General features: G+C 45.5%; 8 protein-coding genes across 8 annotated transcripts; 3 read left to right on the top strand and 5 right to left on the bottom strand.

Moving 5' to 3' along the window:
- Window positions 1-1,781: 1,781 nt before the first annotated feature.
- PHALS_01782 (Transcriptional repressor EZH1) lies at window positions 1,782-5,974 on the bottom strand (the record flags this gene model as incomplete). The annotated part of the gene is made up of 12 exons (XM_024716241.1): window positions 1,782-1,931; window positions 2,038-2,361; window positions 3,287-3,350; window positions 3,418-3,909; window positions 3,965-4,001; window positions 4,252-4,324; window positions 4,394-4,708; window positions 4,766-4,833; window positions 4,912-5,264; window positions 5,324-5,570; window positions 5,629-5,755; window positions 5,837-5,974. The coding sequence occupies 12 exons, from the start codon at window positions 5,972-5,974 to the stop codon at window positions 1,782-1,784; spliced, it is 2,388 nt and encodes a 795-aa protein (XP_024581859.1).
- Window positions 5,975-6,058: 84 nt separating this feature from the next.
- Window positions 6,059-8,142, top strand: PHALS_01781 (dna-directed rna polymerase iii subunit rpc3; the record flags this gene model as incomplete). Its single annotated transcript, XM_024716240.1, has 3 exons — window positions 6,059-6,259; window positions 6,350-6,436; window positions 6,505-8,142. The coding sequence occupies 3 exons, from the start codon at window positions 6,059-6,061 to the stop codon at window positions 8,140-8,142; spliced, it is 1,926 nt and encodes a 641-aa protein (XP_024581858.1).
- Window positions 8,143-8,272: 130 nt separating this feature from the next.
- PHALS_01780 (dnaj heat shock protein) lies at window positions 8,273-9,271 on the top strand (the record flags this gene model as incomplete). The annotated part of the gene is made up of 2 exons (XM_024716239.1): window positions 8,273-8,334; window positions 8,410-9,271. The coding sequence occupies 2 exons, from the start codon at window positions 8,273-8,275 to the stop codon at window positions 9,269-9,271; spliced, it is 924 nt and encodes a 307-aa protein (XP_024581857.1).
- Window positions 9,272-9,378: 107 nt separating this feature from the next.
- PHALS_01779 (electron transfer flavoprotein-ubiquinone oxidoreductase) lies at window positions 9,379-11,511 on the bottom strand (the record flags this gene model as incomplete). The annotated part of the gene is made up of 5 exons (XM_024716238.1): window positions 9,379-9,391; window positions 9,467-10,620; window positions 10,684-10,908; window positions 10,999-11,280; window positions 11,359-11,511. 5 exons carry the CDS (start codon window positions 11,509-11,511, stop codon window positions 9,379-9,381), a joined length of 1,827 nt encoding a protein of 608 aa, XP_024581856.1.
- Window positions 11,512-11,608: 97 nt separating this feature from the next.
- On the bottom strand, window positions 11,609-12,503 carry PHALS_01778 (methyltransferase-like protein 6; the record flags this gene model as incomplete). The annotated part of the gene is made up of 2 exons (XM_024716237.1): window positions 11,609-12,246; window positions 12,308-12,503. 2 exons carry the CDS (start codon window positions 12,501-12,503, stop codon window positions 11,609-11,611), a joined length of 834 nt encoding a protein of 277 aa, XP_024581855.1.
- A 51-nt stretch (window positions 12,504-12,554) lies between these two features.
- PHALS_01777 (hypothetical protein F443_14211) lies at window positions 12,555-13,239 on the top strand (the record flags this gene model as incomplete). Its single annotated transcript, XM_024716236.1, has 2 exons — window positions 12,555-12,752; window positions 12,829-13,239. 2 exons carry the CDS (start codon window positions 12,555-12,557, stop codon window positions 13,237-13,239), a joined length of 609 nt encoding a protein of 202 aa, XP_024581854.1.
- A 68-nt stretch (window positions 13,240-13,307) lies between these two features.
- On the bottom strand, window positions 13,308-16,450 carry PHALS_01776 (SANT/Myb domain; the record flags this gene model as incomplete). The annotated part of the gene is made up of 3 exons (XM_024716234.1): window positions 13,308-14,108; window positions 14,247-16,175; window positions 16,286-16,450. 3 exons carry the CDS (start codon window positions 16,448-16,450, stop codon window positions 13,308-13,310), a joined length of 2,895 nt encoding a protein of 964 aa, XP_024581853.1.
- Window positions 16,451-19,025: 2,575 nt separating this feature from the next.
- On the bottom strand, window positions 19,026-19,261 carry PHALS_01775 (uncharacterized protein; the record flags this gene model as incomplete). Its single annotated transcript, XM_024716233.1, has 2 exons — window positions 19,026-19,163; window positions 19,211-19,261. 2 exons carry the CDS (start codon window positions 19,259-19,261, stop codon window positions 19,026-19,028), a joined length of 189 nt encoding a protein of 62 aa, XP_024581852.1.
- Between the last annotated feature and the right edge of the window lie 3,788 nt (window positions 19,262-23,049).

Raw genomic sequence — 23,049 nt, 5'->3', positions numbered from 1 at the left:
CTCCAAATCCTCCACGAGGTATTCCATCGCTTGTGGCGGGTGCGGTGCGCGGTCCAAAGTAGACATCGATTCCGAAAGCATTTCCTTGTCTTAAAAGGTATTTTTGTCGGAGATGGTGGAAGTAAATGCGATTCAAAGGCGTACACGACAGGAGCATCTTCACTTTTGCTCCCAAGAGTACTGGCGAAAAAAAGAACATGAATTCAAAGCTGGCAAATAGGTATCCTCGTACGCTGGGCAGGCGAGGTCGTCTTCAATAGTTACTTGGCTGACTATCGGCGCTCTCGGAACCAGCGAGGCTGGGTGTCTTCCGTGTCCTCGACACTGGGATCATTGAGCAAAGAGTTCGTGAAGTAGGTCCTGCTGATGTTGTGGTATCTTTGGCACGGGAACTCGTTCGAGGCGACAGTTGAATGTGATTTGTAGGTGTTGTCAATCTTGATGGAGGGTAGTGTGAGGGGTCTGGTATGAAGGGTGTGTGTCACACAAAATGGTGTGGCTATACTTAAACAAGAATTCAGTACTGCCAGTAGTTATACATTTAATTTGGTCTTACTATCCAGGTTGGAAACCTATAGGTTTTGGTATATGTTTATTTGCCGCGAAGAAAACCGAGAAATACAATTTACGATTTAAACGGAAAAATCAATTAGTTTTTACTTAATGTTGTAATTACTCTTGGAGTAAGTGAATTGCGATTCGCTACATTCGTACTGGTTATAGGTATAGATCGAAGGTCACCGACCTTAACCAAGCTTCCTCGGAGAGAGAGAGCTACGGTAGCCCCGCTGAACTACCTTAACACTTTTATCGAGGATGCACCTGGCTAGCCACCGTGAAAACGTAATTAGCAGCGACAGGAACACGGATGGCGACAAAGACGGCTCCGAGCTTCTCAGGTGTGTCCGACTTGACCACTCGCATTCAATATAGTGAGTGAGTGATAATACGAAGATTTAAGTGAGTGACGATACGATGAATTTAGTGAATTAAGATACGCAGAAAATGGGTAAGTAGAGATGCGAAATGATTTCGGGAACATTCACACGGAAGATGTTGGGTATGAAGAATGAGTTAGGCAACTTACTTATTGCTGGGCAAGCCTTCTGAGAGAACTGCGCGAGTTTCAACTAAGAATTTGCATTTTAAGTTTTGTACTTTACCCCTCCAATATCGACATGGATTTTGGCTCAGTTGAAAGTTGCTATGTGTTTTCTTATTAAACGGCTATACCCACTCGCGCCGTGACAAAGACATACATTGCTTCATTCCGCCAGCAGTTTTATTCTTGTACAAGTCGCCTCCCGAAGTCCATTTTTGGCTTCTGTCGGTAATATTTAGCATGCAGCCAACATTCTGGGTTCGATTGCGATTTTGTTCGCTGAGGGGCTTGAACCCGCACCACACACCGTGAGGCCCAGAGGCATTGACCACCTGACCCACACCACCGGGTCCACGTGGATTTTGGCTCAGTGGTTTGGAGTGGTGGCTTCAATCTGCTAAAGAGGGTTCGAGTCCAACGGTCAAATTCTGGTTACTTAGTGTTTGTTGTTCACCACGGTTCCCACTAGAAGGCACGTCCCGCGGCCGATCTTTTGATCTTCTGGTCTTTGATCATAAGATTATAAATACTTCTTTCCTTCAGGTATCAATAGGTTGTATATCAGAGCTATACTTCTATAGAAATGATCTTGTATAAGTATGGTCTACTAGATCGACTTCATCTTCTGATGACGATTCCAAATCATGGTTCAACACCATTTCCAACACAAGTTCGCGTATCATGATCCAGGAAGAACATCACCACCGTCAAGATTTCTCCATTTAGTGTTGTCAAAGCATTGCACATTTCGATTTTCGTCGAGACAGTACTCATACATCCGCTTAAAGTCTGGGTGTGGGTCGATTAGCCATCCCAACTGGACACCGTCCTAAAAATACTCATTTTGCATCTTTCGATCGAGAGCTTGGCGTTGAGAGCCTAAACCAGAAAGCTTATCGATCTCAACGACAAAGGCAGGGTCAGTATGCTCATACCTGTTCTGGAGTCCAGTCAGCATCTCGCGGTGTGTATGCCACGACGGGCAACCTCACTTTAAGACGTCCAGGAAGCGGCTCTAGAATATACACTCCTTGTGAGGTTGTCACTCTACCTCCATTTTTCGACCACTTTGACCACTCAGCAAAAGGCTCATCAATCTTGGCCGCCACCTTTTTATTTTCATACACTACCATTAGATATGGGATTAAGTAGCCTTCGTCGATGAAGGAACCCGGCTGCTCGCCGAAAACGGGGTTCACCAATGGACCGAGCTTCTTCACGTAACCGTTCAACTGCTCCATCCCCACTTCAGGATTGTCCTTAACGCAGCACAACGTTTTCTTCGTCTCCAAGTCGCAAACGAGTCGCCTTCGTAAAATTTTTGCTTGTCCGACATCGCTTCCTTTTCTCTCTGGATGTTTTTTTGACCAAGAAAGTATACTTTATGGTTCATTCCTTTTTAAAGGTCAGTAGCGGGGTAATTCAGAGAACAAGCGACAAGTTTAATAACACTCTCGTTGAAAAGTATGGCACAATGTCTACCGTAATATACGGGTCATAAGATCACAGGGTGAATGCGGAACAAATAAAATGTATTGAATGCGGACTTGATCATGGTCTATATATAGCAAGTAATTTACTAGGATGACATACTCACCTGAACAATACCAAGCAAACAAAAAGCCCATAAAAGCAGCGCAGAAGAGCTACTACCAGTGCACACGCAAAGCTCGTCTATCCTATATCAAAACTGGTGCGCAGAGAGCAAATTTGTACTTGCAAGTGTAAGTCTACGATCGTACATGACGATGAAGAATGCGATATTCTACGAAGAAACTGAGCTTAGCTAACCAATTTTTGTGTTCAAACTAAAAAGTCAGTTCAGACTATCTATGCACCAAATTTCGAATTGATTTAATTCAGGTTAGAAGGGTGTGACACAAAGTACACACAACGGTAAGAGTTGAACGCTGCTTCAAAGTTTTTGCTGTTTATCATAGCCGTAGTCAAAGAAAAGCTATGCATGCCAGGAGTTAGGACAGCTGTTATGAAACTTATATCCCGTCACGTACCTCTGTGTGTGGTTGGATATCATGGATTGCGTATAAACCAATGCGAAAATCGCTACTAACGTTCACTATCTTGCACGCGCAATTCGGATTCGAGGAGGAATGGTTGATATACTTTTCATTTGACGATTAATTAATCATTTGACGACCCAGTTAGAAGAAATAAGAGACGTACTCGTGTTTTATTACCCTTCCGAGTTGAATCAATGACGGTCTTCGTATCCAGATTGAATAGGTAACTGCACATAAACAAATTGAGCAGTGACAGACACAGTGTCATAAAGACCCATTAAAGGTCTCTAATACCTTCGGTCGGCCTTGTCGTAGATTGTTCCTCGCCTATCAGCTTCTTCTTGTGAAATCATTTCGCCAATGTACTCAATAATAAATTCATCTTTTGCAACAAAATCTTCTACGAAAAGTCCCCACACAGAGTTATTGAGCTTTGAACGACCCAATCGAACGTGCTTTTCCTTAGATAATGCTATGCTGCGGTTTTGGCATGATACATGCTTCGAATCTTTTCTTCCCAATTTCCAGTCATACGATTCACCCTTTTCTCGAGCAGCAATTTCATCAGCGCAACACAGCTTACACAAATCGATATCACACTCGCGTCCTGAACAATAGCATGGGCAAGCTTTTGTGCGACATCGACCACGAAGACACTGGCATCCGAGAAAAAAAATCTTGCACTCGTCGTGGATGCAATGGCAGTGCTTTGAACAAAAGATGCCTTTTTCAACACAAGAACAAACACCAGGCTCACAATATCCGACGTGGGAGCACGGCTCAATTCTATGCGTCGATCACGTTAGACACATACTACCATATCATGAAATTGGAGACGTACTTGATTTGGACTGAGTTTACTACTCCATTCTTAGCGTCTGTAGTGACGTAAACAACATGGTAAGTATAAGAAGCCATGCCGTCAAACGAATCAATATGGATATTATGAATGAAGATGTGCAACCCGCTCTAGCCCCAGACAAAATTTTCTTTTGCTTTCTTGGGTTCTAAATTCGTTTAGTCACTTTATGTCATTCCGTGTGGCCAAAATGCTTTGATCTCGAAGCATTTAGAGTATCTACGGTGACAATAACACTCGCAGTGTTTATCAAAAATATGTACACTCACTTTGTAAGTGGAACATCGACATTCGAGAAATTTTCCTTTTTCGCGAGTGTCGATTTCTTAGCCTGGGTCGAATCTGTTTAGATTTCAAGCACGAACAGGTAGATTTAGCTGTAACAACTAACAATATTCATCTCAAGCTCACCTCTTTTGGCGAAGTGCTATCATGAAAGTCGTAATTTGCGCACATGTCAGCTACTTCCATGCAACTCTTGTTGCCAAGCAGCTTTGCCATTTTACAAAAATTGCCCAGACAGATGTTATAAATGCGCGCACAAAGAATGCGCAAAGGCTGACCCCATCCAACTGTGGATGATATAGCACTTGCTTCAGTGGATACTTTATGATTTGATGAATCCGTTCGACCGAAGAAGCATCTATTCCCACAATTTGATCTTTTGTTGACCATTGTCTTTTTCTCTTTCGCATTTCGTGCAACAGCATTTTGCTCTGCTATTTTCTAAATATTCAAATGCGTCAGCTGATAGTCGAAATGGACACTGTAATAGCTTCATACCAGCTTTGGCTGCTCCGTACATCCGTGGTAATCACAGTCGTAAACACAGCAGCGTCGACAGAAAAGACCTGCCAGCCATAATTTAACACACACCATTTATCATGTCATAGATTGATAGGACAGCAATTTCTTCGTATGCCGCGTACTACGATAGGAATCAACAAGTTGCTCGTATAATTTGAAGCACTCTTTCATCGAGAGACTTGACTGGCTAGACAAATCCAATACTCCATTCTCTGCCCTTCCTTCCGTTGATGTGGGGACAGTTTTTAAATTAATACTTGTTATCGCCCCTGAGCGTCGCTTCTTCTTTGTTCTGGATTGTGATTGACACATTTTCTTGTGCACTTCTACCAACACTTCTTCTTCCACACAAATTACTTGTGCCACGCGCTTGAGGTCGCTCGGAGTGAGATCCCATGTTGACTGAAGTGTTTCAAGCACTCCTTTACACAACTCCTTGGTAAATTCCATCTCGCATGCACTTGTTCTTTGCTGCCTACGTGACATTTACTATCGATCAGAGCATAAATATAAGCTTTTAAACTTTTGCCTTACTTATTCCGATAAAATTCAGCCACAAAGTCTTCGGCTTCACCATCGCCAGAAGATGACGGGAATTTCAGTGTCGGCTCATCCTCCACCTCGTAATTTTTGGTCAGCGCCGTCCACATCGTCGCCGTTGGGATTGGAGGCACTTTAGGCAGCATTACTGCTTTTTTGTATGCTGTTAGGTTCGGATTGACCACATTAAATGAAACTAAGCGTTGTAAATGCGGGTCTGGTTCCAAAGGAAGCTCCGACGCTAGCGTATCATACAATTTTTTCAAATTATAGGATATTCTCTGAGAAAGATGACGTACTTTGCACCCTGGAGCCCTGCAACGCTTCAAGTGCGGCAACATTCGGCAGTACTGGGAACTGAATCCGTCGGCGTCGTTGCTCAATTATGTATAGTGACCCTTTAACACGGTTACGCGCAACCTCAGTCTAAAAGCCATCATTGCACAAAAGTGTATTTCATGTCAAGCCCTCAATTAAAGGTCATGTCTATCTCATCTAAAGCTTTACACTGGCAGCAATTTGATGCGAACGAATAAATTGATTGAAAGCTTCTGCTGCTTGTGCACACTGTTGCTCCTCCATTTCGGACTCGGAGGGCTCAGAAGCGTACATTTCCTCCAAATCACATGGTCGCTTGCGACTCATATTCAAAAATTGTAGCTTAATTTGTGTCGGATACATCAATTAGTGCTTGCTCGTTATGGCTGGCGGTCAAAAAGCTTCAACCCAATGATTAGTGAGAACAAGGCGGCGTTCGCCTCGCACTCGCAACGAGCACTCGTTATGAGTATTGTGCGTGAAGATTTTGGTGATGTAGCGGAAAAGGTAGCCGAGACTTTGCTGCGATCCGAAGGCCTGCGTCTAGCTGAGATTGTGCACAAGCTGCAACGCGAGACTACCACTACGTCTGCGGTGCTTTCAATGCACGAGGTAAAATCGACCCTTGGTTCATACATATTTCATAAAAATTGTATATGTGCAATGTCATTTTTGAAATCTCTTCGTGTTATTGTGCTATAGATCAAATGTGCATTGCTGAAATTGCTGCAGCACAACGTGCTAGACGTGAAACCTGTGAGAGGCGATACGCCTGCAGTTTCTTACAAAGTTTGTCCCTCGGTGGCTTGTTCATGTTTTATTAGTAATTAGCTGGTGCATTGTATTCGTTGTGATAGATTAATGTGGAGGAAGCTCTCTATCGATTGCGGTTTCCAAAGTTTATTGAGCTGGCGAAGGAAACGTTTGGTGTCGAGGGTGAAGTGGTTATGGAGGAATTGTTAGTTCAGGGACGGATGCGAATGGATCAGTCGATTGAGACAATGGCCTATAATTTAGCGGAGGCTCGGCGGCAAGAGCAAAAGGTGCAGGCTCAAGAAGGTGGAACTGTAGAGGATGAGATTGGTGAAGATGAACTCGATGAGTGCCGCTACTTGGTGCGTGATGTATTTGTGGAGATGGCTAAGAAACGCTACATTTCGCGGGTACATCCGCTGGAGTTGAAGCTGACAGAGGCAGAAGAGGTCCCCGTCGTTTCAAGCACTTCAAACGGGCAGGACGATAGCACAACGGGCATTTTGAGGGCCACATCGAATAATAATGAAATGCATTTAAACGCTGGAAACACCAGTAAATCAACTGGTAGCAGTGATGGCATTTCGGTGCGCGGAAAGAAGCGAAAGGTATCACCGCTGCCTTCGGGAAACACAATTCCGGTGGAGCTGCAAATGATGTTAGATGCAGATGAAGCATCTCGCAGGGAGAAAGAGGACTCGGAAGCCGAATGGACGCCGAGCTCGGCGTCGTCTTCACGTGGTATCAAGCGGAAGAAGTCGAAGCGTGCGAAACTGCCTACGCGAGGTGCTTCGAATAAAGATGGAAACACCGGTGGCGAAACCAGCGGCGAAGACGCCCCTGAAGTTTCTGGTACACACACGGACGAGACATCACTGGTGTGGCGCTTTGGCATGACACAAATGTTGCGTGACTTGCGACACAAGACTTGCATTCGGTTCGCATCAGAGAATATCAATGCAGTGGCCGGGGTCATTGTGGAAGCCATGCTTCAACACTCATCGCCGCGTGAACGCGAGAAGGACGAAGCGACATCAGCCCCTGTGTCGGCGCGTGATTTGTTCAACATGGAGAGCGTAAAAAAAGCGCTACCTTCTGAGTCAAACAATCCATGGCGTCTATTACTAAACTACATCACGGTTATGTGTCGTGACAAGTCTGGTATGATCATGAAGGTTGCTCAAGAGGCGTTCGATCCTACCAAAGCCCGCGCTAGTGATGGCGGTCAATACGTTGTGCATATGCAAAAGATCGTCGAGTTCTTACAACAAGCCACGGTGCATGCATACATTCAGGACAAATATGGCGTTGCAAGCGCTCGTATCGTGCGTCTCTTGATGGAAAAGCGTCAGTTAGAGCAAAAAAGCATTGGCGAGCTCGCGCTATTACCGTCCAATGATGCAAGGCATCGTTTGTACGAATTGTATACGGACAAATTGGTAAAATTGCAGGAAATCCCAAAGCGCGCAGACCACAATCCTGCCTTCACCTTTTTCTGTTGGTCCGTGGACGTTCTACAGATGCAAACGCGGATTACTGAGCGTGTACAGGATTCACTATGTAGGCTTCGTCGTCGGCGCAAATTTGAGGCAGAGGAAAATAAAGAGCTAATTGCGCGGTCGGAGCAACTCGTAGAAGCTCTCGATATCGATAAGTTCGATAAGCTTAGTCGTTCCCTCGATCGATTAGATCGTGCCATCATCCACTTGGATGGGATGCTAATGTTGTTTCGCGATTTCTAGGACCACGCTTTTTTACAGAAATAATAGATGCGCGTTTCGTCGTTATGTCGACCCAAATTAGTCAGAACTTCGCGTCTACCCGTTCCTTGAAACGACAAAATTTTGATTCCCGATTAAGGCTGTGTACACGATGGATTACTACGAGGTGTTGCATGTTCCGCGTGGTGCCACTGAGCAAGAAATTAAAAAAGCGTAAGTTAACGTTTAAGGAGCAAGTTCTCATTTAATTTTAAAATGCTCAAAGTCTGCTTTGCTTCAATATGCTAGTTATCGTAAACTTGCGATGAAATGGCATCCTGACAAAAACAAAAACAATCAGGTTGAGGCTCAGTATCGTTTTCAAGAAATTTCGGAGGCCTATGACGTCATGAGTGATCCAGAACGTCGGGCTGTCTTCGACCAGTACGGTTACGACGGCCTAAAGAATGGAGTACCGGATGAAAATGGCGATATGCGTGATGGATACGCTTTTAACGAGCGTGCATCAGAGGACGTTTTTAACAAATTTTTTGGCACATCAAACCCATTTATGGATTTTGGATTCGGTGACACACAGCCATTTGCAAGTTCCCTGCGTAATAAGGGTCCTCAGAAAGCTGAGCCAATCATGGCTGATCTATCATGTACGCTTGAAGAACTATTTCTCGGAACATCTAAGTCGGTAGTTATTGCGCGCAAGCGCTTGCTGCATGACGAACTTGTGGACGATGCCAAAACTTTTTTGATCAAGATAAAGCCCGGATGGAAAGCTGGCACCAAAATCACGTTTGACCGCGAAGGCAACGAAACTCGAACCAATGAACCTGGTGACGTAATCTTCCAAGTCGTACAGCAAGAACACAATGTGTTTAAACGTGATGGCGCTCACCTTATTTTCACAGCAAAGATTAAACTGAGTGAAGCACTTGGCGATTACTGTATCGAAGTGCCGACGCTGGACAGCCGCAAGCTGGCCATCCCTTGCAATGAAGTCATAAGCCCGACCTCGGAGAAATTAATCAAGAATGAAGGTATGCCAATCTCCAACCAGCCAGGCTCCCGAGGTGATCTGCGCATTCGATTCAGTATAACTTTTCCTCGTCATCTCACAAAACTACAGAAGACGGCACTAGCTAAAGTTTTGGGTTAATATAAGATTTATCACATTGAAACACACACGTGAATTGCGAATGTCGTCAACTTTACAGTCAAATGTTTCCGGCCGTATATTTGTCAAATAAATTGTCCAAAAAATCGTTACATGAGTTCACTGCACAGCAAGAGAATACAAATAACATCAATTAGACAACGTCAAGAATCCACCAGACAAATCACATTAACTCACTAAGCAGGGCCGCCTCCACCTTCAGGAACAGTCCACTTAATATACTCCTTCGGCATCTTGATTGAGCAACATTTGCAATGAACGCAATTTTGAGCGTTGATGACAAGCTGGGGAACACCGTTGGCCTCGGTACCATCCGTGTATTCATAGACCCGGGCAGGACAAAATCGCTGTTCCGGTCCAGCATACACTGGATATGACTCTTTTGACGGAACCTCAGAAAGCTCCGATTTGATACGCAAGTGAGAGGGCTGGTCATGGTTGTGATTGGTACCACTGCGCTGCAGATTTGAAAGTAGGTCAAATGTCAACTGACCGTCCGGCTTTGGGTACTGAATGGGCGTAAAGTTGTTTGCCGGACGCGTTTTGTTCGCGTCTGTTTCAGTATTTGCGATCGTCCACGGCTCCTTTCCTCTCAGTACGTGCGTCGCCACTCCAGCATAAAGTAAACCAGGTAGAAACCCTTTATGGAAACCTGCGTGGACGTTACGAACGGCCTTGAGCTCTTCGGCGACCCACGATTTCTCTACAGCGGCTTCGTAGCTAGAGATATCAACAGCTTCTTCGCTGGAATTTATCGCCGCAGACTCAGCCACTGGCGTTGCACCATTGATAGTCAGAGCTTCATAGGCGGCCTCAGCAGCAAGCATCCCAGACTTCATTGCAGTATGTGTGCCTTTGATCTTGACACCGTTCAGAAAACCTGCCGAACATCCTATTAAGGCTCCACCAGGGAACGTCAGCTTTGGAATAGCATGGTAGCCACCCTCATTTAAGCACCGAGCTCCGTACTGGATGCACTCGCCACCTTCCAAGAACTTCCGAATAGCTGGGTGGGTCTTGAACTGCTGAAGTTCTTCGTACGGATTTATATATGGGTTCTCATAGTCCAGACCTACGACAAGACCTATCTGTACGAGGTCGTCTTCCATATGATACATGAATGAACCCCCGAACGTCTTGTCCATTACCGAGCGTTGCAAAGGCCAGCCAAGTGTGTGCTGCACAAGACCAGCCTGATGGTTTTCTTTAGGAATGCGCCACACCTCCTTCACACCAATCCCGTACGTTTGGGGCTGTACGCCTTCTCGTAAATTAAATTTCTCCATGACTTCTTCACTACAGGAGCCACGACAGCCCTCTCCAAAAAGCGTCTGAAACAATAAAACCATTACCACCTTTTCTCAACCTCGCAACCAGAGTGTTTGCACACGTACCACACGTGCACGAAGTTCCATACCTCGAGCAAACGTGTTCTTCGGTTTGCCATCTTTGCCGATACCAACGTCACGTGTAGCAATACCACTGACGGATCCGTCATCACGGTACAGTACTTCGGAGGCGGAAAAGCCCGGGTAAATCTCGACGCCTGCTTCTTCAGCTTGCTCGCCCATCCAACGGACAAATTTACTGAGACTAATTACATAGTTGCCATCATTGTGCTGCAAATTTCCAAAAGGATGAAATGGCGTTAGAAAATACCCAAAATTGCAATTGTGTCGATTTCCACTGAAATACAGCTTCTGTTATACCTCTTCTCGTGGCAATATGAAGTGCGGCAGACTGAAGGAATTTTGCTCTGTGAGCAAGAGGAATTTGTCTTTGCTAACGGGTGTGTCCAGAGGAGCTCCCAGCTCCTTCCAATTGGGCAACAATTCATTTAAAGCGCGTGGCTCCAGCACGTTGCCCGACACAATATGCGAGCCAACTTCGGCTCCTTTTTCGACGACGCATACAGAAAGGTCGGTGCCTCTCTCAGCTGAAAGTTGCTTCAAGCGGATAGCGGCCGCAAGACTTGCAGGGCCTGCACCCACCTGTCCGCCAAGAGTATGCATTGATTAACCACTATTTGAATCCGCATGCAATATGACCATCACTCCGTCTCAACATACCATTAGCACGTCGTAATCCATGGCTTCGCGCGGCCCGTTGAGCATTTCCTGCTCCTCAGACATCTGTACGGCAGATGACACAAAGCGTGTGGCAATGGGCTGATACTTAAGCGTCACCAGCCGCGTACGCAACGATAGCGAGCGGCGCCACATTATGCAACGTAACCTCAACGATAATTTACAGTGCGAACGCGATCTAGGGGTCACGCTTTCGATTTTAACAATTCAAATACTACTGCATGATAATTAGTCATTTTGACGGTTTCCTAAATTTAGCGTGTAGCCAGACTCTGTCCATGGTGACTCCATTCTTGCGATTGCGAAGTCGAACGGTGCAGTAATCATTCTCCAATACGATAAATCCAGCCTGACTAAACAACTCCGACAATTTCTCACGTGAGAAGAAGTATGCTAAAGTACCGTCATTGCGGTAGTACAAACTTGGGCCCAGCTTCTTGGCATTGCGTCGCATGGCAAGATCGTACAGTCCATAGTCTCTAAAACAAACAACCCCTTCAGGCTGAAGCGCGGCATAAATTTTTTTCAGTGTCCGTGCAAAAGATTCTGGCGGTAAAGCTGAAAGTACGAAGATCATTAGGACAATATCGATAGACTCTGGAGCGACGTCCTTCAGCTCTTCCAGTGCAATGTCGCACACAAAAGCACGGCATCTCTTAGAGTCATAATCAGCATTAAGCTGTAGAATATCAATAGCGTTTGCGCTAAAGTCGCAAACTTGTGCGTGTACATTGGGGCATTTAGCCAAAATCGGGAAAATGGTGCTACCGTACCCACATCCCAACTCGAGGACTTCTATCACCTCACGATCTGGTGAGTCAAGTTCAGGAAACTCCTTAATGAGATAGTTGCGAGGTTTGTACGCTTTACCTTGATGAATGAAAACATGTTAAGCCAGCTTTGATATGATATTATTCCACCAGCCACTAACCTTTATTGCGCTGGTGGAAGTCGTCCCACTTATTCTTGGCTTCAATAGCAAGTTGCTGCATCTCGAGAAGCTTGTTGTTTGCCTTAACACCGAGTGCCTCATCATCCATCCACACTTCCACTTGCATCTCACATGTCCTCGCAAGGTCTTCCCATGCGAAGTCATTCGAGTACAATTGCACCTCGCGTTCTTTCATTCTATTCGCTAAATAACTTCATAGATAATTTAATTGATTTATAATAACCGAATGGAACGAGCAATAGACAAGAAAAAAAATAGCTTAGGTCGGGTGAAAAAGGAACCGATCGTTGTCAAATCTTCCGACAAGAATGCTGCGAGAAAAGGCCACGTTGTCTGTGTCACAAACGTTCCTTCATCGCTGTGTGCCAGTGAGCGCACTGTACGCGACTTTTTCACCGAGTACGGCATGCTGCTTTCGGTCACGGTATGCCATTTCAGAGCCTCAATTTAATTCCATGTGGGAATTTTATCAAACCTGCATGTCAATTGTGTAAAAGCAGATTCACCACAATTTCTTAGATATGGAATCAGACGGGTTCATGTATCTCGAATATGCTGAAAAGACGGAAGCGGAGGCTGCTGTCACTGCAGTGAAGGAGAAAACTGTCGGTCTAGCCGCTTCCAGCAACGTCTCGTATAAAAGAGCGGTGGAGCCTGCTGAGATATCCAGAATGTATGCAGTGTTGGCCTTGCCTCGCGGAGAGCCAAAGTTTGAAGTTGACGAAGGCATTAAAGATATTTTGCTGGGCAAATTCCAGCTGAATCGATTCTCGCAGAGCCAACAGGATCAAACAATGGATGATGATGATCTCATTCTGCAAAGTTTATCGCAGCCCTCGTTCGTTAATTCTCAAACAAAGCGTAAAAGGAAGCAACGTAAACATTCCGATAAAGCCAAAATTTCAGCATAGGCTCAAAGGACGAGATATAGCAAAGTGGAAAAATGCAGAGATTAGCCGAATTGTGTCACGAAAATAAATCAATTTAGCGAAGATGATGAACGTTTTTCTTTCATCCGATGCAACAGCAACTGCATGCGCTCACTGGATGAGCATGTACATCTTGACCGACAGCAAGTCGGACATAACTGCAACTTCTGCTTTTTGCTGGGTTTCAATGAGGTACAATCGTCTCTCATTTCGTGCTGTGAGGTGCTTGCAACCACAGTTGTTCTGTCACCATGATCTACCATGGGTAATTCTGGATCGTCTTCATCTGATGGTACTGAGGCATGCTCATCATCAGAGCTGGAAGGAAGTTCGACAACTTCAAACTCTTCAGTCTCAGAATCGTCTTCCCATGTATCATCGTTAATTTCGTCCGGTCCACCAGCTCTTACGCACGCATTTGAATACTCTTGATGTGCTTTCTCATTGGCAACTACATTAGCAGAAACACGAGGTAGCACTGGCGTGGATGCCACTTTTCGCTTCGCATGCGTATTTGATGCAGTTTGAGTGCTCGCAAAAGATAATAGATCGAAATTATCCACACTTTTGCCTACCATTCGACGCTCTAACGCTGCAAAAGCGCGCGACATCCGTTCATTGCCATGTTGGTTTGAGTTCTTAAGTCGAAGAGGATATCGGTGTTTTGGTGGTGATTTCGTGCCGTCGTCTAACGACAAAGGCGAATATGAGGATGTCCAGAGTGAATAGTCGCTGAGAAGAGAAGATTCCTCCGAGTCAAACAACAGAGGTTTCTGCTCACTCGTCATCTCACCATTGACATCTTCATCTTCGTACGAACCAACTTCATCGTCATCTGTGAACTCCAATCTCTCGAAATCCGAGTCACTTCCATCGTCATCAGACGAAAGCAATTCATCATGCTCATAATCACTATCATCATCTTCCTCATTCTTCTCATGCGCCATGCGAGCATCCATAAGATGTTCAGCCTGAGGCATGTGATCTACTTCATTATTATTCATTGATCCTTCGCCTCGATCGGAAGGTGTCACGTCTTGAATTTGCTCGCTTGCGCAAGGGTCTGAGTTATTCACTTCACCGATTGTGTTATTTATCGACAGCCGCAAATTGTCGTCCAAAGCATAAGTTTGCGATGTCTCCGTACTCTCTGTGTCTTCATTCATAAAAGCAGGCCAATTATGCTTGCAAGTAAAATTTAAAAGTGTTGCGGGGCTAATAAACGACCATGATGAGAAAAATAGAGCAGGGTGCAAATTTTTCGTCCGGCAAGAATTATTAGTGTCATTCTTGTGAGCAGCAGATATTATAGAAGACATGCCAGGTGCACAGTTGAGGCCACTGGGAGGACAGTTCCCAACCGCTTGCGGTAAACATTTTTCTTGCAATTCTTGACCAAGTTGTTGGAGCTGAAGAGCTGCATTTACTTTCGCTTTTTCCGCTTCTTTACTCTGTCGAAACATTCGATGTCGTAATTTATCTTCTAAATACTCTTTAATTGCAACTGCGAGATCAAAAGAGCCTTTATTAGGTGCTTCAAGACCAACCTTGACAAGATCCGATCGAAATTTCGCCTCTAATCGTTCCCACCGCTTTCGCACTTCAAAACGGCTGCGATGAGGAAGATGTTTTTTCGCCAAACATGCAAAACGATACTTTTCTTGGTGAAATTCAATCAAGCCGCGGGCAATGCGAAGATCTTCTTCAAGTAGCCAGTTATTGCTGTGGTGTTGTGGCTGAAGCTTGGATTGCAAAGCTTTGACTGCGTTCATGGGATTGTTTGGACGAATTAAATACTTATATCTGTGGCGCAAATTCTGCACCGTTTTGGTCGGGAGAAAGTGCCTTTGAATTTGCTCCCAGGAGCTTGCTTGTGTACCGAATCGTTTTACTCCATGAGCCAACAAGAGATCTTCCGTACTTGAGTATCCTTTTTTACCTTTCCGCCGTTTCTTGGCAGTTTGTAAGTGCGTATCTAGTTGTAACATTTGTACTTGTATAACACGATCGCGATCTTCAAGCGAACAACCTTGTTCAAATACAGCAGAAAATTCGTCAACTTTCTGGGATCCTACCAGCTCAAACATCGATGGGTGGGCAACAGCCGCATGTGCTGCAGTCAGTGACCTCGTCACTCGTCGCAGCGCCAGCAAATTTTCCGTGCTGCTGTTCTCATCACATCTATTCAATTCTGAAGGATGATTACTAGTCGAATTCTCGGATGCCCCATACCCTTCGCTAGCAGTTGTTCCATTAGATTCGTTAGATTTTGTCATTGTTGGCTGAAGTTTTAACAGCAATGCATTCTTGTATTTGAGCGCTTTTTCTCCACGTTGTTGCAGTTCCTCAATCATCGCTCGGCACGTCGCTAATTCCGGTGAACTAGCCTTTTTTGCCAATAGATGATAGGACTGTAACAGTAATTGAAGATGTTTGTGCATCTGTGATGCTAGTTGAATGCATTGTGCTTCAGTCACAGCTCCTGGTCTACCTCGGAGCTCTGCTGGTGTACTGACAGGCAAATGGCGAGTGAAATTCTTTTTTGCTTGTTGTTCGGCCCCAGTGGAAACCTTTTTTAGATTTACACCACCAATTGATGAAGATGATGGTGGTGTTACTTTGTAATTGTTGTTTTCAATCAATAATGTATCTTGTATCGGCTCCAGAGCTGGTACCGCCGCTGCGATAGGTGTCGGCGTCTTCAAAAACGTCATGTGAGTTGAATCCAACAACAAATCAGTCAACTCCTTCTTGGAAATGCCTCGGCGAGTCACTTCATCCTCTTGGTCGTCCTCTTCTTCGTCTGGTTTATATTCCTCGTCTTCCTCGTCGAGGAACGACAGATTTTCTTGCTCTGTTGGCACCAAACTTGAAAGAAAGCGCTGGTACTCGCGATCTTCCTCCGTTTCTGTGGACATCTGCAATCAACGTTGTGAGCATGAGCTTATGTAAATTGCCGTGAAAGTAGAGCAAAAGTATCAATATGATTCGGCGCCAACGAGGGCAACAAATGTATGCGACAACTAACCAATTCTAGCTCAACATCGCACAACGAAGCCTCTAGGGTGTCAATTTGGACATCAACAAGAGAATACTTAGTACGTGTTCTGCGGGCAATAGTGTCTGCATCTGTATCGGAGTCGCGAGTCTTGCAAGCAACTTCATCTCCGCCGGACTCGGCATTTTCAGCCATTTTTGTATGTATTATGACATGTGAGGAGACAAATAATGTATGGCTTTATGATCAAACGGATTAAATTAAAAACGCAAAAATTTCTTACTACGCAATTTATTTGTTTTATTTTGAGTTACTTACCAATTTCCTTTGCAAGAACACGTTCAACACCTAAGTTTTTTTGCAGCTCTGCTCATACCCAGAAGCCTGCTGATACAGCCAGCATCCACGTCTCGAGCTTGAACCAGGCCGTGCCTCGCTCTCTTGAAGAAGGTGTGATACAACAGAATCATGAGAATGCAAGAGTCGAACGACATACAAAATAATTTGTCTGGGGCGAGAAGATTCTAACAGACGCTATTAAGCTACCTACACATGTTGTGCGCTGAGTAAATAAGATCGACTGTGACCTCGCTAATTTAAGCCGCTTATGGTCGATGCTAAAAATATCTTGAATTACCCAAAATGAGCTCATCCTATGTTCTACATGAACTCCTTGATCACCACAATCAGCAAATTAAGCGGCGAATCAATAATGAATTACCTGGGGTGCCTTTAACAGACAGTTGTGATCGTATCGCAAGCCAAAATGATGCTTAAAAGCAAAATAGGTCTCTCGCCGGGACTTTTAGGCAGAATCGATGATTAACCATCTCGGCAGAACCGGCCACAATTGGAGCATATTAGCTCGACGAGAAAGACATTCGAGTGGGGAGATATTTCGTACCCTCTAGTGCTGCGCACTAGCACATGACTCATGTCCTCGTCAAGCTATGAGCCTTAACTTTTCCACAATAAGCCGAGCCGATATTAACAAGTCGAATTATTTGTACAACCCCTCCTAGTCAAAACTGAGGACATGGGGGTGCATAACCATCTGTACATCATGATGATGATCAAGCCTAAAGGAGCGTGTACTGCATTGCTTAACGCAAACTCAATGTTGGGAAGTCATTACTTCAGCATTACGGTCGCTCCGCGCTGATGCTTCAGAGGAAATTACCTAGCTCACGACTAACGCGTTCCGGTTGGTAACCTGTATGCGATTGTCATGTCTAATATGCTTAGCATAGTTCGTCGCAGATTTCGACCCAAATCAATGGCCACCGAAAAATTGTCAGCTAAAACCTCTATCGAGGAGCAAAATTGGCTGTACCCTCATTGATGAAGGTGTCGCTGACAGCAACAACATTAGCCATTTTATTCAGACAGCATAAAAGACCACGATCCGGCATTACTAGACGCGCTTTGTAAAAAAACAAGGGAATATTCCATACTACGGGACCAAGTAAACCCGGCAGAAGGGCTAAAGGTGGTTGCGCCAACGTCAAACTTCAACCCGTTTAAAAGGAAGCAGGCAGATCATATTGCTTCCTAAAGCATTTATCTCCGCGTTTCCACCGCTATTCCTTGTTTTTAGAGTTGCTATATTACAGCCCTGACTCAGCATAGACATTTTTGATAAGGAGACCTCGAATACAAAATACTGTATGAGACACACTATTCCAATTCAGGCGTGAAAAAGACAACTGCTCGGTGACCGCACTAACCTGTGGGTCAAAATGTGTTAGTAGGTGTAAAACGTGTTATAGTGTTGTACATGTGTGTTGTGCTGAACTGTAACAGTGTTGCACGTACCCAGAGTGTAACGGGGTTACACGTACCCTTGTATGTAAGGGTGGGTCACACAAGATGGTGTGACCATACAAAGGCGTGGGTTACGCAAGTTGGTGTAATAACACAATGGTGTGGCTACACCGTAACAAGAAGCTATATGTGGTAGGACTGCCGGTAGTTATGCATATTAATTAGATTTTATTATTTGATCAGGAAAATCTAAGGTTTTAGATATTGGATACAATTTCGATTTTGAACGGAACAGTGTATTTGCCTTGGTTAAGGTTTTGGGTACTGATTGCGATCCGCTACACTCTTACTGATTCTGGTATAAATAGTAAGGTCAGTGACCTTAGTAAGCTTCCTTTAAGCAACGAGCTACGGCAGCCCCGCTGCAAAGAGTAAAGAAAAAGTATATTAAGAGTATTTTTCACTTTGCTTACTTTGGTCTCCGTATTACCATCAAGAATGGTCCAAACGCTCAATCTGTAGTACCAGTCTCCGATATGTCGTCGACGTAATTATTCATAACCCACCGTAAATTCGCAGCTAGATACCTTATGTTACATGCATACGTCAGTGGTGCACTTACTTATGTTCTCATCATTTATATTTTTGAGCAAAAGCTGAATGCACAATCCGCCAGCTCGTGCGGGTATTCCAACAAGAACAATTTACATTTTGTGCGCTCGGGTCCTCATGTTGTATCAGTTACCTGTTTTCATTCCACGTTAATCATCTTTTGGCTGTAACGAACCCCTTCGAAGTTGTTCCATGTCTGGCCCGGACGCTTTACCCCCAAATGAGGTTCAAGTTGATCTCACTGCATCGACTCTATGTGCAACTCTCTTCCAAACGTTATTCGTTTCTATAAACAATCACACAAGCGCAATGCTCCGCGTCCGCTACCTATTATTGGGTACTAAAGGATGGCAAACCGACTAACACTACAGCGCTTTCACGATTAATATGCTGCCTAGGTTGCACGACACTGCTCTTCGATCAACGCAATCGAACGGACTGTATTAAGGCGTCCTAATCGGTTCAAGTCGTGTTGCTGCCGTAGCAATAAAGGTAGATCGGCCACTGAAGATTGTTGTGACGTTGCTTCGCCCTAAATTGCTAAAAACCAATTAATTTGTTTGAGCGGGATCCTTATACCACTATAATAAGTCTACGTGATAGAAGGTTGCGAGCTCTTTTAGACTGCATAAAGGTAGGCCTACTACAACATATCTACTCACTACAAAACTCGTGAGGTACGTCTGTCTCTGGTATCTGTGCGTTGCTTTTGCACGTCTCGGCTCTAAGTATTGCGCACCCGGCGCATGACGGTTACTCTTACTGAGATATACATCTTGATTTTTAAAGTGGTGGAGACGTGTTGATATAAACAAACCAGACCATTCCGACGGGCCCCAAATCAATACCGGAGTCTTCTCGAGGCAATGAAAAAGTAAAACATATGATACCCAAACCATTTAATATAATTGTCATAAGTCTGTCAAGTCGTGTACTACATCTGAAGCAGCTTGGCGGTTTTACGGCGCGAGTGGTTTCGATGATATCCTCTGCCACGTGACTTACGTGACCCATCTGTCCAATAATTTGGGGAAACGTGTGGTAAATTCACTCTGGTGTCAAGCACTTTGAACATTGTTGACTAAATTTAACTGGACATACGGGTCTCATTTTAGAATAATAACCACTAGCAAGCAACGTTGGCGAAAAATATTTCAAGAGACAGTTTGTCCATTTTCGCGCTCGTAATGGCGTCGTTGATAGCAGCAAAATAAGCCATCGTGCTTACCTGACCACAACACCCGTATTACCGGACGTGCCTTTCGTAAGATCAAAAATAACGGCCGTGCTCATGAGCTGCCAATATTCTGCTACAAACTGTAGAGCATCAACGCATGCGGCAATAATCAAAGCCGTTTATTATGCGCGTGTATAAACTAGTTCTTACTCATGTATACTGTATGTCGATAACCAAGCCAAATATATTTCTTATTCCGAAGTGGTCATCCAGTGGGGTCTTGTGCCTATTTACCTAACGTCTTCATCATGACATATGATGTAACGGAATCACACGTATCCTGGTATGAAGGGTGTGGGTCACAAAATATATTGTGACCATGAAATGGTGTAGCTACACCTTAACAAAAAGTCACTATATGGCTAGACTGCCAGTAGTTATGCGTTCTAATTAGATTTTACAATTTAATCAGGAAAGCCATTAGGTTTAAATGTTGGCGGCTTTTCCATAAAACCAAGAAACATAGTTTATGTTTTGAGCGGAAAAGTTTATTTGCTTTGGGTTAAGGTTGTGGTTACTCTTGGAGTAAGCAGATTGCGATCCGCCACACTCGCACTGGTTCTAACTATTGAGCGAAGGTCACCGACCTAAGCTTAGCTTCTTCTAAGCGAAAGAGCCACGGCAGCCCCGCTGCACTTGGTAGCACTTGTAGTCAATCTACACCTGAGACGTTACGGCTAATCTCCGTGAGGATGGAGCAATTCTACTATTTGCCCCAAGGCATGCAGGAGGTAAAAATTCTGCTTGGCCCTGAGGGCGTTGAACACCTCGAACGCAAGGACCTGAAGCGATGAACGCGCGCCTTTAACGTTTATGAGCTATGAAAAGGCTCTGTCAGAGCACCTAAAGCAGAAGATATCGGTGTCAACTGCGTCCATGACGCCACCTTCGACGACGGGTGACTCCTTTCGACCCAGGCCGCTCATGATAAGTGTTAAGACCTTCGAGGTAAAGATGGAGAGAATATTCTGCTCTGAGTGAGAGAGACAAAGGTGGTTATGGTGTCCGCCATGCTCCAGACCGAGCAACAGCGCGTGGCACTAGCTATATACAAGTTCGGTGGTCGAGCGCGATAATGGGCACTGACGTGCAGCACTTCAGTTGTAGCGGCGTTCCCTCCTGGAAAGAGCCGAAGCGTCAGCCTTTACGAGTGTTGTCGCCGCCCAGCCAGGCATATCACGTGCGATCGTGTTTCCTTGACACCTGGCAGGGCAAAAAGGAATTGGTGAGCTTTGCTTAAGCGTTGCGTACTCTCATTGCCGGTTTAGCAGCAGATCATCTCCCCGAGGCGATCACAGTGACCGTCCTTATGGAGGTGGTGTGGTCAGAATAAAAGTCTTCCGTGTGCATCCGTCTTCTCTCTAAATAGCAGTGAATGTGGCATTAAATGTCGAATCCAACTTTTAGTCGGCACGAGTTGTTTGAAATACACACTCTAGTAGTTCTTCGAGCGGGTCTGAGCCGATGGATCTCAGCTATGCTGAGAAAGAGGAAGGGGAGCTACGGGCTGCCGGGCAGCGTTTAGACACTCGACGTTATCTTGTCTGTGAAGTCGCCCGTCACCTTGGGACTGGCTGTTTCCTGCACAAGGCACGTCAAGGTTCATCGAACCAACGTCCCGCTTCTTACCAGTCTTCTGGTTTGTCGCGGGGAAACGACAACACCCAGTAGACCCGGGGCGGTCCACTGAGAAAGAACTGAGGTTTGTTGAGCCCCAAAGATGTAGAGGTCAGCAGGGCCCAGCCTCGAAGAGCTCCGTGCTCTTAAACACGGATCGTGTATGCAAGCCGGGCTTGCTAGATGTGGCAGAAGAAGAGACATGAAATAAAGTTTGATGCGTCGTGAAGGCGAACGTGAAGGGATAAGAGAGGCCATAGAAGATACGGATCGACTCCGGGCGCCGGGCAATCATGCTCGATGCTCCACGATCGAAGGAAGTCAGCTGTATCCTGAGTTGCTGAAAGCGCGGTTAAACGTCATCGTTACTGTTCATTTAGCGATGGGAACATGTGTCACGGTGCCGAGAGTCCATGTGGACCTTAGCGTCAGATTTCTTGACGTTGGTAAGATGCTTAGTCTTAGACTTAGTTTCACGGTATGATCTTATCCTTGGTATAGCATGGTTGTAACACCATAAGCCATGGATTGACTGGAGGTCGAAGACCTTAGGCGCTATGAGCACGTCTTCCGGTGGAGCTATGGTGAGTCATGAAACCACCTCTGCTAGGAAGCAGAAGAGCTGTTGGTGGAGGGACTGGGCCGGGACGGTCAATGTGCTGGATTTCGGACTATTCGAGTGCTTTGGACGAGAGTCCCAAGCATGAATCGCTGGCTGAACGTGGAGTGTCACGTAACCCACTGAGCGCTGCTCAAGTATCGCATCGATCGCTGCATCTCATGCGTGGCATGAACGGTCAAGGACGAGGTATTGAGGGCAAGGCCCCAGTGATGCACGCGGAGTGGCACGTAACCCACTGATATCTGCTCACGTTTCGAAGCAGTCGCTGCATGACACGAGTGGCATGGCCGAACGAGGTACGAGGCGTCTCGGCATGGACCGTCAGATGCGCGTGGAGTGGCACGTTATCCACTGTACGAAGACTGCGGAGCTAGCAGCTCTTCGTCGGATGTAGTTAATAACATCAGAGCTACGGTGGAGCAGGAAGTGGGACTAGCACTGGACACTGATCTCGCCGAGACATAAAACCACCGCAGAGATTCGACGGCGACGCTGTATGCTAGCTACAGAGACGCAGGGCGACGACCCTGACCCAGGGTTGATCAACTTTTCTTTATCTACTTCACTGAGTGTGTCTACCGTAGACGATAGCGCACAGCTATACACCCTCGTCGACGCTTTGACGGTGAAGGAAGACGGCGTCGTCACCTTCGAGACTATTCCTGCGGTGGGTGCTCTTCCTGAGCTTCAAAGGAGCTGAAAGTGAGGGTGACACCGCGACGCGGAGTGCGTGTTCATTCTGGTCTTACCAAGACATAGAACATCTGTACAGAGACGACGGCGACGCCGTTTGATGGCTGCATGACGTCGGGCGTCGACCCTGATCCAGGGTGTGTCTACCGTTGACGACGGTACACAGTTATACACCCTCGTCAACGGTATGGCGGGGGAGGAAGATGGCGACGTCCGCCTCGAGGCTATGCCTGCAGTAGATGCTCTTCT

The sequence above is a fragment of the Plasmopara halstedii genome, assembly GCF_900000015.1.
Source record: "Plasmopara halstedii genome assembly, contig: Scaffold_1594, whole genome shotgun sequence".
Taxonomy (NCBI): domain Eukaryota; phylum Oomycota; class Peronosporomycetes; order Peronosporales; family Peronosporaceae; genus Plasmopara; species Plasmopara halstedii.
The sequence above is the reverse complement of the archived record's forward strand: the minus strand, read 5'-3'. Positions and strand labels throughout refer to the sequence as shown.